Raw genomic sequence first — 13,765 nt, forward strand, 5'->3', positions numbered from 1 at the left:
AGACTGAGGATTAGAGCAGGCAATCAAGGACTTGCTGGTCAGACTAACTACTGGCCATGCAAGGCTTGTATTTCCCAGGGCTCCTCTCTCTTGGCCCAAGGCTTTTGCTTTTACATCAAGCTCAGCCCTGTAGCTTTGGGGTCCCATGTAGCCCCCAGCTGCTGGTGTCTGCCCTAAGTAGGACCCGTTGGATACATGAGCTAATATATGATGTTCTAAGCTGACTGCCCAGAAAAGTTTTACATGGGGGGATGGGGAAATTCAGATACACTTAGGTCACACTGCCAGGTGGGCAGGCACTAAGGAACTAAGAAAAACCAGGACACAGAGTATCTGACGTGAACAAAGTGTGAAGAAAGTGACGAGGTTCAAAACCAGCAACCTTGAAAAGTCTGAGCAGATCCCAAGTTTCGACATACAAAAACGGGTCACCTATAGGCACCAGGCTGATCAACTGTGTTAAACTTGGCCGTACCAGAGGCTTTCCCAGAGCTACGAGTCCTGGAGAGTTTGTGGTGTTATCCGCAATAACAAGAATTCAAAGGACCAAGAGGCCACAGGAAGACTACAGAAGAGCATCGCCACAGTTTTGAGCCAAGAGCCCACTGCACAGGCATCCTGTGTGTTAGAAAGTGTTTCTGTCCCTGGCTCCACCTTGTTCTCCTTCTCCTGTGTTCTCAGAAAGGGCTGCCTCTTCCAGGGGTGACTGCTCTAAGCCATCAACGTAAAAAACAGATAGACATCTAGGATTTCAAGCAGCGGGGCAGAGGGATTGGTGGGGAGGATGGGAGACCCAATGTTTGCTTGTCCCTGTCTGCTGAAGGCCATGGCATTTCCTCGTCCAGGTGGACTTGCCCAGCCTCAGATCAGGGAGCTGACTGCATGCAAGGGTATATGTGGACAGTATCTTTTTTCTTCCGTTGCTTAGGCTAGAAAAAAACCTTTTTTTAACATCATAGCAAAAAATGTAGTTTGTGTTAAGAGGAAAAGAAAATCTTCAGGATGATGAAAAGTCCCTCAAAATACTTAAGCACCATCTTCTCAAAGATGAGCTTAAGGATGACCAAAAACAAACAAACAAGGTAGTCACTCAAGGATAGGCTTTCCGAAATTCCAGCTGCAAATGTTGTCTCTCCTGGTAGTCATCCATGCATTGTCTAGGTTCTGACTTGTGCTTGGAACAATGGAAAAGACATTAATTATTTTAGTAGCATAGTGGTCCTCCTATTCATGGAGGATTCATTCCAAGTGCCTTGGTGGATGCCTGAGCCCTCCACGCACAATATTTTTTCCTATACATACACACCTATGATAGGGTTTAATTGATAAATTAGGCACAGTAAGAGATTAACAAAAATAACTAATAAGATAGAACAATTAAAATATACCATCATAAAAATTATGTAATGTGGTCTTTCTCTTTCTCTCAAAGTATCTTGCTCTACTGTACTCACCCTTCTTGTGGTGACGTGAGATGATAAAATGCCTACGTGACAAGATGAGGTGAGGAAAATGACATAAGCATTGTGATGTAGCATTAGCTACTACTGACCTTCTGACCATATGTCAAAAGGAGAATCATCTACTTCTGGACTGCGGTTGATGGTAGGTAAGTGAAACCATGGAAGTAGAAGAGCGGATAAGGGACAACTACTGTATATCTGACGTTGTAGGATTTGTTATGTGCTGATGTCTTTATATGAATAAATCTATTTCATCCTAAGTACCTTATGGGGTTGGTACTATTTTTATCCCCATTTTACAAATGAAAAAAACTAAGGTTCACATAAATTAAGTGGTTTATTAGAACCTAAATGTCTTACCCATCCTGTGAGAACACTACCTGCCCTAAATCATAGCTTGAGAGGCTATCAGCCTGCAACAGAAGCGTTTACAGGAATGCATTCTGTGAATCATAACAAACATACAAATCTCAGACCTTTTAGTAGGTATTCAATAACTACATCAGCACTCTAAAAAGTAATATGGCACATATAATTCGGGATGTTTTATGAGCATTATTTTTCAATACTCAAGCCAAAATCTAGAGAAATGGCTTGTGTGATGATGAAATTTTTAGAAATGTTTGTGCATACATTGGCATCTGTGCATAGTTTGAAAGTTCAATTCATTGATATGGAGTAGGATATTTTTAAAAAGAGCATTTAACTATCTCAAACAGTCATTTTGTTCTTTTGAGCATTCGTTACTAAGGTTTTAAGTCATACAGATGTGAAAGAAATATATAAGGTACAACTTCTGAGTTCAGTGGAGAAGCAGTTATATTTCCTTATTTTAAAATCCAGGGCTAAGAGTTTAAATACACTTCATTTTAAAGTGTTGGCAAGCTTTACAGAATGTACTTTTTACTTCTAGTACTTGATCCACTATTTCACTAGGAGAGTGAATGAAAAGAAAGGGTTAGTCCTTCAACTGATTTGTGTTGAATCTAGAAATGATGTTTTAAATCAGTGTCCTTTGTTTATCCTTGTGTTTAATACCAAGAAATGTAAGTGGGAGAAGAATCGAACATTTGTTATCATTAAAGTCTTAGAAAATGGTCAAGAATATGTAATTATTTCTTAGCAAGTAAACACCACCACCACCACTACCCCTTCTGGACACCACTGAACAATAGATTATTATGAAACCACACTGTACAGTTTATAAGGCATTTTTAGAAAAGATTTTATTTATTTATTCATGACAGAGAGAGAGAGAGAGAGAGAGGCAGAGACACAGGCAGAGGGAGAAGCAGGCTCCACACGAAGAGCCCGATGTGGGACTCAATCCTATGACTCCGGGATCACACCCTGAGCCGAAGGCGGATGCTCAACCACTGAGCCACCCAGGTGTCCCTATAAGGCACTTCATACACGTTTTATCACTTTGCCCTCACTGTTGTTGGAGCAGACATTTTATCCCTGCTTAGGACAAGGTAAGCAGCTAGCACTAAACCACATTAGCACAGGAAAATGACTACTTTTAACATTTTGATCTATTTCCATCTGTCGTTCTGTGAAGATATTTTTTTTCTTTATAAAATTGGGATCAGAATGTTTAAATAATTTTGCATCTAGATTTTCCACCATTAGTTTTTCCTCAGGCCATCAGAAATTCTTTGAAAACAATTTTTAGTGGCTGCAGACTATTCTAAGATGAATATCTAATAACTTAGTTTGCTACTTCCTTACTCTTGGGCATTTAAATAGCTTCCCATTTCTTGCTCTTATAAATAATGTTGAGATAAATATCACAAATATCTCACTTTCTTTAAAATTTTAATCTTTGAGTTGCTGAAAAACTAAGGTCAAGCTTCACTTGCATTTTAAACTCAATGTCTTCCTTAAGTGTGAAACCTAACTTTTATTTTCATTTTTATTTTTCCCTTAGTTAAATCACAGACATGTTATGGCCATGGCTGCTTGTTCAAGTGACATCGTCTTTGAAACTGTTGTGCCTACTATGGAATCTACATTAGCCTATGGGATCAAGAAACTGGAATTTGCTGGATAAAGCCTTTTCACAGCTCTATTTTTCCAGCTATGAATGGCATTTAAATCACGCAGGGCTGAGATGTGCTTAGGGCACAGTGGTGTCTAACCTGTGCCAGTACCAAGAGCTGCTCCACTCTGCCTTCCATGCTATTCTGGAAGGAGGCCAGAAGAAAGAGAAAGGAAAGGAAGGAGATGAAAGGGGGAGGAAGTTCACTGGAATCATGGCAATATGCTTCCCAATTTTTTATAGCCCCATTAATTTCTCTAATCATTCATTTGCTCATGCAATGAAGATCTAATTAAGTGAGGACTTGTACTTTATGAACCAGACAACAGAATTTAGGTTGATCTGGGAACACTGGCAAGCGTCATGATAAGGCTACAGAACACATTTCCCCAAGTGCCTTAACTATAGGACCCTTTTTAAACATCTATTAACAATCTCCCAGAATTACCTTCCACAGAACACAGGTTAAAGGAAAAAGTAAAAAGGCATTTAATGAAGCTCGACATCTGTTCTAGTTTTTTCCAATGACATTCTTCTAAACTAGTAATAAAAAGATAATTTCTTAATGTGATTAATTTATAAAATATTAAACTAGTAGGTAACATATCTTAAAGTGAAATAACAAAAGCACTGTTGTCACAATTAAAAACTTGATGTAGATGATCACTTCCCAGTACAATCAAATACGAAGCAGAAGAGGAAACAAAGTGATCATGAATGTCATTGATATAGCTGTCTATCTAGAAAATCCAAAAGAATACTGAAAAGCTCTCAGAGTAACTTGAATCAAATGAGCAGATACAAAATGGAAATGCCTAAAAATCATTAGCTATCTCACATTCTCGCAATACCCATCTAGAAAATAAAAAGGAAAAAATATCTGATTCACAAGAGTGAAGGATTATAAAATATCTAGGAAAAACATTAATATGAGTATATAGAACCTATGTAAGTAAATCAAACACCTTTCTCAGGTCTACAAGAGGTCTGAGTTAAAGCCATACTGTGTTCTGGAAAGAACAAATACCAAAATACAGTGCAATTCCAATATAAACAGATCCGAATGGTATTTTCTGAGAAGAATCTAATGAAGTAATTTTGAAGTTCCTCTGAAAGAATAACAGGAAATGATGATTGACAGTATTTGCAAAATAAAGAGAAGTGAGATCAGAAGGGTCTGTGTTACCACTGAATTAAAGAATGTTTTAAAGTAACAGTCCTTAAGAGAGTATGATGTGGGCATAAGAATCTACCAACAGAGCAATATGACAGGAGAGAAAGGTTCCAAAAGATTCTAATATTTAATAAGTTAGCATATGAAGAAGCCTCATGTGGTAGCGGAAAAAATAGGATTATTCAATAGTGCTAAAAAATAAAAAACAAAAAATGAATACTTTCAAAAGAGATTTTAAGTAGATTAAAGAGTTAACTATTTTATTTTATTTTTTAAATATTTATTTATTTATTTGGCGGGGGGGATGCAAAGGTGGAGAGCATAGGGAAAGGGAGAGAGAGAGAGAATTCCAAGTAGACTCCACACTGAGTGCACAGCCTGATTAGGGGCTCGATCTCATGACCCTGTGTTCATGACCTGAGCTGAAAATAAGAGTTGGATGCTCAACCTACTGCTCCATCCAGGTGCCCCCAAAAGTTAACTATTTTAAAGATTTTTTTAAACTTAAGGATTCCGTAATATTTAAGGATTTTCTAGAGGCATAAAAGACATCATCCAAGAGGAAAGAAATATTAAGAGTTGCTCACAAATATTAAATATATCTCCATGACAAAAAATTATCATAAAAATTAAAAAGGCAAACCTCAAACTGGAAAAATAATAATTATGACAAAAGACTGACAAACATTATTAAGCAAAATATTTAAACACCTACAACATAAAGACTAATATTCCAAATGAAAATTGGGACAAAGTTCACAGATAACTCACAAAGAAACAGATGACAGCTACATATTTTGTAAGTTCAACTTCACAGTAAAAGGGAAAAGAAAAGCAAATTAAAAGAAATTTTTTTCCTGCACACTTATGTTTTTAAATAATAATACATAGTTTTACTGACAGTTTGTGAAATCATGATCCTCATATTAGACTCTGTGGTAGGAATCTAATTTGGAATGACTTTTCTGAAAAGGAATATATGTATATATATATATTCAGGATAAAATATATGTTTTATTTTATATAAAATATATATACATATGTATGTATATATGTAATCAGCAATATACATAAACTTGAAAAATATTTATACCTTTTGATGCAGTAATTCATACTATTCTAAGGAAAAAAAGGAGACAAAGGTTTACAGCCAAGAATGTCCACTGCAATATTATAGATAACAGCATAAAATTAGAAACAATGTTCCAAGCTGCAGGGTAGACTAGGATACAGTCATGAAAGCCATTTCTGAAGATTACTTCATGACACAAGTTCATCATATCATATTAAATGAAAAAGGCTGTTTATTAAATTGCATTTTTTGCATAATTCCCAGTTTTGTAAGCATGACTTCTACGTCTTCATCTAGGTCATTCACTAAGAATGTGAACAGATGGAGCTTGGACCACATGTGATGGAAGGGCCACCAAAGCGAGCCTTTCTCTTCTGGGTTGAGGCCGACCCGCTTCGTGCTTAAAAGATTCAACTATCATGAACTTTCCTCTATCAATCGTTCCTAAATACTTCCTGGGGGAGGCTACCTAAGACTGACTCTGGGAGGTGGTTTATAAAAACCAAACCAAAACCAGATTTCTGAACTTCTCCCACAGAGATTCCGGTTCAGGAGGTCTGGGATTGAGGCCTTGAAATCTCTTTTCAGGCTCCCAGTGGTTCTGACCCACAGCCAGATCCAGGAACCATGGCTTTCTAGTTCATAATTTTCCAAGGTTTTGAAAAGTATACTGAAAGTCTTTTAGAAGTAAACTTCTAGATGTGAGTTAAAGAAGAGAATTTTATAATTAAAAAAAAAAAAACCCAAACCTATCTCCCCTTATACTTCTACTAATCCTGTGACATTACTCCCATCCATCAGGCAGGTGATGTAGTAAGTGGACAAGAGGCCGTCTTGCAGGGTCTCTCTGCGTGACTGTTGCCACCCACACGTGTACCACCTGGCCCTGGAGCCCCCAAACCCCTGCTCCGAGGCCTGCCTCTTAGGTTAAAAAGCTGCTGTCTACGGGCCCCTTCCATCCACATTTCCCCATTTCCCCAGAACGCCTGTCACCAGGACACAGTACCTCCCTTCAGTAACCAGCTGCTAAGAGTTTTCTATATTTGACGCTTCACCTCCCACTCATTCCTCAACCCACCGCCACCTGGCTTCCATCACCACCACTTACTGGCATGGCTCTTGCTGAGGTCATCCTGGCTCTTGATGGCTAATCCAATGGATCCATTTCAACCTTTTCCCCAGAAGTATCTGGCCCTGTTGACCATGCTCCCTCTTTCCCTGACTTTTGTGGGGGCTACCTGATGCCTCACCTATTTAGCAAATATTTTTCCTTTTTTGATAGCAGCACCCTGAGGAGCTACCACATGGCTTGGGGGCTGTCCACCCACTGCAAGCATGGGTATTCCATTCCCCTGGCTCAAGGAATTGGTTCAGGATGGGTAAACGGCCAAGGTCTAACTATTGACACTCAAACCTAAGACTTTTGCGGAAATGGTTGGGAAGAGGTTCTCTTTTTTCCCCACTGGGGTTGCTTAGCTGGCAGAAGGTGAGTCTGGAGTCAGAGATGGCCACCTGCCCATCCATGAGATGCAACTGCCTGAGAAGGAAGCCAACATGAGGGAAGGCAGCAGAGCTGAGAGACAGAGACCAGATGGCACACTGGGGGTCCTAGGCCAGGCCTCAAGCCAGGACACCCTGGTCTGATCAGGGTCTAATCATGAGATAATGTACCTTTCTCCTTAAGCCTTCTTCAGTTGAGTTTGTTACAACCAAAAGAGCCCTATGATGGCTCTAAATCACCATCCTCCTGTGACATTACTGCACCTCTCTGGTGACTTGTCCCTGGGTCTCCACAAGCTCGTCTTCCTCTCACTCCAGACCTGTATATCCAACCCCTTTTGGACTTTACACCTGAGTGTCTACTCAAACATGGGCTTAAATTTAAACTCATAACTATGCCCCCACTCTTCCTCTCTGTGTGTCCCTCATTTCAGTGGATAGCTCCACCACCCACCCAGTTATCCAAGAAACCTGGGCCTCATCATGACTTCTTGCCCTCATTTCCTGGTCTCATTTGGGCAGCTAATTCTGGCTCATTCCTCAGAGATCAGCTTTTAGGTTGTGTCATCAGGGAGGACTCTTCCACCCTCCAGACTGAAGGAATGGTCCCTCCTATGCCCCCATCCCACCCTGTGCTTCTAGGGTCACAGCTCCTGTCACCCAGAGCCCTACTGGCTTGTGGATTCTTATCCATATTCCCCATGAAACTCTAAGTTCTGGGATAGCCAGACCCTTCCCAGAAATCAATTATTATTTGAATAAACAGATGCTGGGGTATACTAGTATGATCTTATATTGCATATTACAGATAGTCCATTCTTCTGTAAAAATTAAGTATTTCAACATTTCAGAAAGATCTACAAAGGGCATGGTATTTGGCAGAGAAGACTATCATTTTCAGGGGCTCCAAGGCCAGGCTGACAGTGAGAACCACCCAACTGGGCCCACAGTGTTTTCTTAATGGGATTTTCTTTAATGGGCAAACCAGGCTGCTTCCTGGTGAGTACCCTCGCTTCTCGTCATTTTAATAACAGAGTCTATGGCTTACCAAAGGAATGAAGTGGAGCTTTGTTCTTTAATAGAATCCATTTCCCCCTTTTTTCTGAAAACTGGGACATTGGCCTGCTTCAAATTTTCTGATATTCCTCATATTCTCATCACTTCTTAAAAATCACCAGACAGCTCTTGGAGCACAAGTATAAGTTCTTGCTATCTGGCCCTGCCATCTACTCCCACCCTACACCCAGGTATTTACTGGGCCATGCCTGTGCAGCCCTTGGGGGGTTTCTCATACACCCTCCCACCTGGCTGGGGTCCCTTTCACATCTCTGGATTGTTTGCTTTTGAGAGAAAAGGAGAAAAGACGATGATACTAGCTGAGTAGTTCTGCTTCCTGGAAAGGCTACAGCAAGAGTCTGGAGCAGTGGGCCTATCACTTCCTGATTCTTTTTCTTGTTCTGCTCAAACCGGAAAAGGCCTTTTTCTTGGCTGAGGCAATTTCACCTTCCCAACCTGCTTACAAGCCTCTTTTTTTTTAAAGAGATTTTTTAAAAATTTTTATTTATTTATGATAGTCACAGAGAGAGAGAGGCAGAGACACAGGCAGAGGGAGAAGCAGGCTCCATGCACCGAGAGCCCGATGTGGGATTCAATCCCGGGTCTCCAGGATCGCGCCCTGGGCCAAAGGCAGGCGCCAAACCGCTGTGCCACCCAGGGATCCCTGCTTACAAGCTTCTTAATACTCCATACTGTCCATAAGCCTTGTTTCCACACTTGCATATGGAGCTTGTGTCCTCTTTCCCCCCATTTACACTATATTTAAATGATACTTAAAGTTTTATTATTTTTTTAAGGTTTTATTTATTTATTTATGAGAGACACAGAGAGAGGTAGAGACATAGGCAGAGGGAGAAGCAGGTGCTCGATGCGGGACTCAATCCCAGAACCTCAGGATCATGACCTGAGCCAAAGTCAGACACTCAACCACTGAGCCACCATCCCAATATTTAAAGTTTTAAAACATAATTACTTTATCAAGTATTTTATAGGAAAATATTATACTTTGATTTTACTAGCTTAATTTGAATGTCAGGAAGAATGAACATATTTATACATTGACGAGAATATACGGGGGGAAAATATAGGGATTGTGTGATAGCTATTTGTACTTCCCTTTCCTTTCTTCCTTCTTTTCTTTCTTTCTTTAAGATTTATTGATTTATTTTAGAGAGAAAGAAGGGAGAAAAAGGGAGGGAGAGAAATCCAACAGTGGGGAGGGACAGAGGGAGACAGAGAGTGAGCCTTAAGCAGACTCTACTCAGAGCAGAGCCTGCCACAGGGCTCGATCTCATGGCCTGAGATCACCACCTGAGCTGAAACCAACAGTCAGACACTTAACAGGTGCCCCTGTACTTCCTTTCTTCCTCAGCTATACTCCTTAGTTCCTTTTGTCCATGTGTTCTTTTGGCTTATTTCCATGATTTTTGGTTTGCCTTTTTTTCTGGCAATCCTTTTTATTTTAAATTATTGGATACAGATGCAGAAATTATCTGACTGGCACACTGCAGAATTATGGAAATTAAAGAAATCACAGGATGCTGAACTGTTGGAAGGCTGAATTGTTTTATATTTTGAATTGAGACAAAATTCATAAAACCTACCCTTTTAAAGGGTACACTTTTGTGGTTTTTAGTACTTTCACAAAGTCGTGCAACTGATACCTCTAGTAATTTCAGAACATTTTCATTATCCCCCAAAGAAACTCTGTACCCATTAGTAGTCCCTCTCTATTCCTTTTGCAATGTGGGTATCTAGTTGTCCATCACCATTTGTGGAAAAGAATGTCCTTTCCCCCATTGAATTGTGTTGGAACTCTTGGAAAACCAAGTTTACCAGACATATGGGTTTATTTCTGTACTCTTAATTCTATTCTGTCTTTATGTCTATTCTTATGCTACTATCACACTGTCTGGTTTATTGTAGCTTTGTACCAAGCTTTGAAATTAGAAAGTAGGAGAACTCCAGTTTTGTTCTCTTTCAAGACAGTCTTGGCTATTCTAGATCCCTCACGTTTCCAAGGGAATATTAGAATCAGCTTGCCAGGCAGACTGGGTGGCTCAGCGGTTTAGTGCTGCCTTCAGCCCAGGGCCTGATCCTGGGGATCCAGGATCGAGTCCCACGTCGGGCTCCCTGCATGAAGCCTGCTTCTCCCTCTGCCTGTGTCTCTGCCCCTCTCTCTCTCTTTCTGTGTCTCTCATAAATAAATAAATAATAAATAAATAAATAAATAATAATAAATAAATAAATATTTTAAAAAGTATGCAGTGTATACAAAAGGCCTTGCTGACTGGCTTTAGAATGAGAGAAGTTTCCTTCCTATCAGTGCAGACTGTTACCAGTGACCTCTTGGTATAAACAAGAAGCCAGGTGGATGGGAATCTTTGACTATGTAAGTCACCCCATAGCCAAGTATGAACTTCTAGTGCTCAGTGCCTAGAAACAAACAACCAAGGCACCAACCAGCTTCAGAGAAATGCAGGCAGAATCCAGGATGGCCAGCAACCTGGGCTAACTCCACTGCTTTCAGTTTCAGGGCAGGCTCTAGAGGGTAGCTGCCTTTTTGTTTGGGGCTTCTTTCCTCTTAGGAATTAAGTCTGTTCCTCCCAGCTCCACTCTGAAACCAAACTCCGGTCTCTGGCGGCTCACCAAGCTTCCTGTCCACCTTGATTTCCTTCTAACCTAACAGGTCCACTTTGTGCCCACTGTCTAAGGACAAAATCACTTAGGCCAGGGAAGGTCTCAAGGGCAAGTGACTTCTTGGTAAGGAGACTACTCCCTCACCCTGAGGTTGCCCATGGCTCCAGTGCCTACCGAGAAATGGTCCATTTGGATAAAGATGCCAGGAGTCAAATCTCAGTATCTTTTTTAAAAGTATGCCTAGCCATTCCACAAAGCTGCCCACAAATGATAAAAAAGGGAGAAGAGTGAGGCTATGTGAGCAGAGATGGCCACATCACATCCAGGTGGGTACAGCAGCAACAACACTCCTTAATCACACATAGCACAGTAAAGCCCTGTGGCAAAGACAGACAGGAGGAACAGCCCAAGGGACTATGAGCATGCCCCTGCTAATGTCTGCAGTGATTATAATTATGACAATGCCTGGGCGGCTCAGTCAGTTGAGTGACTGCCTTGGGCTTGGATCATGATAGAGCCTAATGTTGGGCTCCCTGCTCAGTGAGGAGCCTGCATCTCCCTCTCCCTCTGGCATCGACCCTCCCCAGTTTGTGCACTTTCAAATAAATAAACAAAATTAAAAATAAACAAATAAATATGACAATGCCTGCTTCTTATCCTTTATCTGTGTATTTCAAAAGGCCCACCTCCCACTCTTGTACCACTTGGTCACAATACTCCATTATCCCATGTACTTAAAAACTGGTTATTACTGAGACCTTAAAGGTACTGTCATTTTTCAAGGTAACAGTTACTGTAACATTTCTATGATTTGAGTGTCTGGAGTAATATATTTAATACTTTTTTCACCTAATTAATAAGCACCAAATCAGTCAATTTAAAAATTAAATTATTTCTCTCAGTCTTCCTTCACATTCACTTCACTATCTGGAACTATATTTCAATCTAGTGTGTTTGCTTTGCTGAATTCATTCATAGTGTATCTGCACGTCTGAATTGAACACATTTCCTGTAGTGACAACTACTCTATTTGTAGGAACTATTTAGGTCACTAGGATGGAGAAAAGGAGGACGCTGCTTAATAGAAATGGCATATATCCAAATATAGATGCAGTTTTCTGAACACCTGTTGAACATCAATGATGAAGAGATCGTTACAATTTCCCAAGCCTTAGACCAAAACCTTTAATGATTAGTCACTTTAAGTGACACAGGGTTTAAACCCAGGAAAATAAGTTTCCTAACGAAAGAAAGTGAGTCTTCCAAGTGCCTTACTTCTGCTTTAGAAAAGGAACAGGGTTTCTTCAAAAAGCATTTTGTTTCAATGTAAATTATTTCCCAACAAAAATCACTTCAGAGGAAACCATATGATTTGAACCCTAGTAAATGCACAGTAATTGTTTGCTTTTGGAGACAGAGGAAGCCTGACAAATATTTTCAGTTGTCAAGGGAGGAGGGAATGACCCACCTAAGAAATGGAAACTAACGGACAGTAATATGACACTCCCCCTTAGTTCCACGGGGCGCCGGCTGGGGCTGCAACACAGTTAAACTTCCTACGGCCTTTCCATATAAAGGCGGGGCTGTGCAAGAGCAGAATAAAAGCGGCCTCTTACCGGCTCCCCCCAGCACTGTGCTGGGGGTGGCGTACGAGGACCTACCTCGAGGGAAGGGAGCACTGGAAACACCCTCTACTGTTGACATTCATTCATTCATTCATTCATTCATTCATTCATTCAATAAATAGTTATGCGCTCGGGGCTTAATTCTCCAACTGTGACTCAATAGCCCATTCGGATCCCACACACCTCCGTCCCCATTTCCAGCCCTAGGCCTCACTCGCTCATCAAGAAGATGCTTATTATAGCCTCCCTCTTCCTCCCTCCCTTCCCCGGGTCCCCAGGCCAGGGTGACAGGACAAACCCAGTCGGAAGAGCCCTTCGCCAAGAGCAAAGAAGGAGGGCTCCGAGTACACGGAGACAGGGCTCCGGAGACCTGCCTGCCAGCGTCGGGAGGGCCAGCCCCTCCTAGGGCTTGCCGCGCCCCGGGGCGAGGCTGCGGGCTCCCGGCGCTGGGACCCGACGACCTGAGGTCACGCCGGTGCTGGAGGGGGAAACAGCCGCGAGGGGATCCCGCACGGGGGCGGGGGTGGGGAGCGGGGCGGCGGGAGGCTGGCGAGAGCCCACGCACGCTTGGGGAGGGCCGCCTCCACCCAGGTGGTGCGAGCAGGGTCCCTGGCGGGGGCGGGTTACCTGATGAAGGTGGTCTTGCCCGTGCTGTACTGGCCCACCAGCAGGATCATGGGCTTGTTCTCGAAGTCGGCGTCCTCCAGCGCCGGCGAGTGGAACTCGTGGAAGCGGTACGCCTCCTCCAGCGGCAGCACCTTGCGCAGGTAGAGCGAGCGCAGGCCGCCGGTCACCGTCTGCACCGCGTCCGCGCCGCCCGCGCGCTCGCGCCCGCCCGCCTGCCGCCCCATCCAGCTGAACATCCTGCAGCCGGGCCGCGCTCGGCGCCCGCCCCCTCCGGTCGGCCCCGCGGTCAGACCCCGCGGTCAGACCCCGCTCCGGGTTCGGCCCTCCCCGGCTCGCACTGAGCAGTCCCGGCCGCACTCGCCGCCGCCCGAGCTGGCCCCGCCTCGCGCCGTCGCAGCCAATCGCTGGGCGCCACGTCACGGCAGCTCGTTCACTATTCAGAAGGCTCGCTCAAGTCCTTCCTCATTGGGCCGCGGCCAGCGCGGGTGGTGGCGTCAGCCAATGGAGAGGAGGTTCTTAATGAATTATTGATGACGGAGTCTCTCCGCGGGACGGGGCGGGGGAAAG

The 13,765-nt window shown here is 42.7% G+C and overlaps 1 protein-coding gene across 1 annotated transcript in view; it reads right to left on the reverse strand.

Annotated features, from left to right (window-relative positions):
• The window catches only part of EHD4 (EH domain containing 4), an 81,290-nt gene extending 67,756 nt beyond the window's left edge, over positions 1-13,534 (reverse strand). The window contains exon 1 of the mRNA XM_025473100.3: positions 13,199-13,534. Within this exon, the coding sequence (XP_025328885.1) occupies positions 13,199-13,434 (236 nt within the window). The 5' untranslated portion in view covers positions 13,435-13,534. The remainder of the gene's footprint in view (positions 1-13,198) is intronic.
• Between the last annotated feature and the right edge of the window lie 231 nt (positions 13,535-13,765).

This window comes from Canis lupus, chromosome 30, assembly GCF_003254725.2.
Source record: "Canis lupus dingo isolate Sandy chromosome 30, ASM325472v2, whole genome shotgun sequence".
Lineage (NCBI taxonomy): Eukaryota > Metazoa > Chordata > Mammalia > Carnivora > Canidae > Canis > Canis lupus.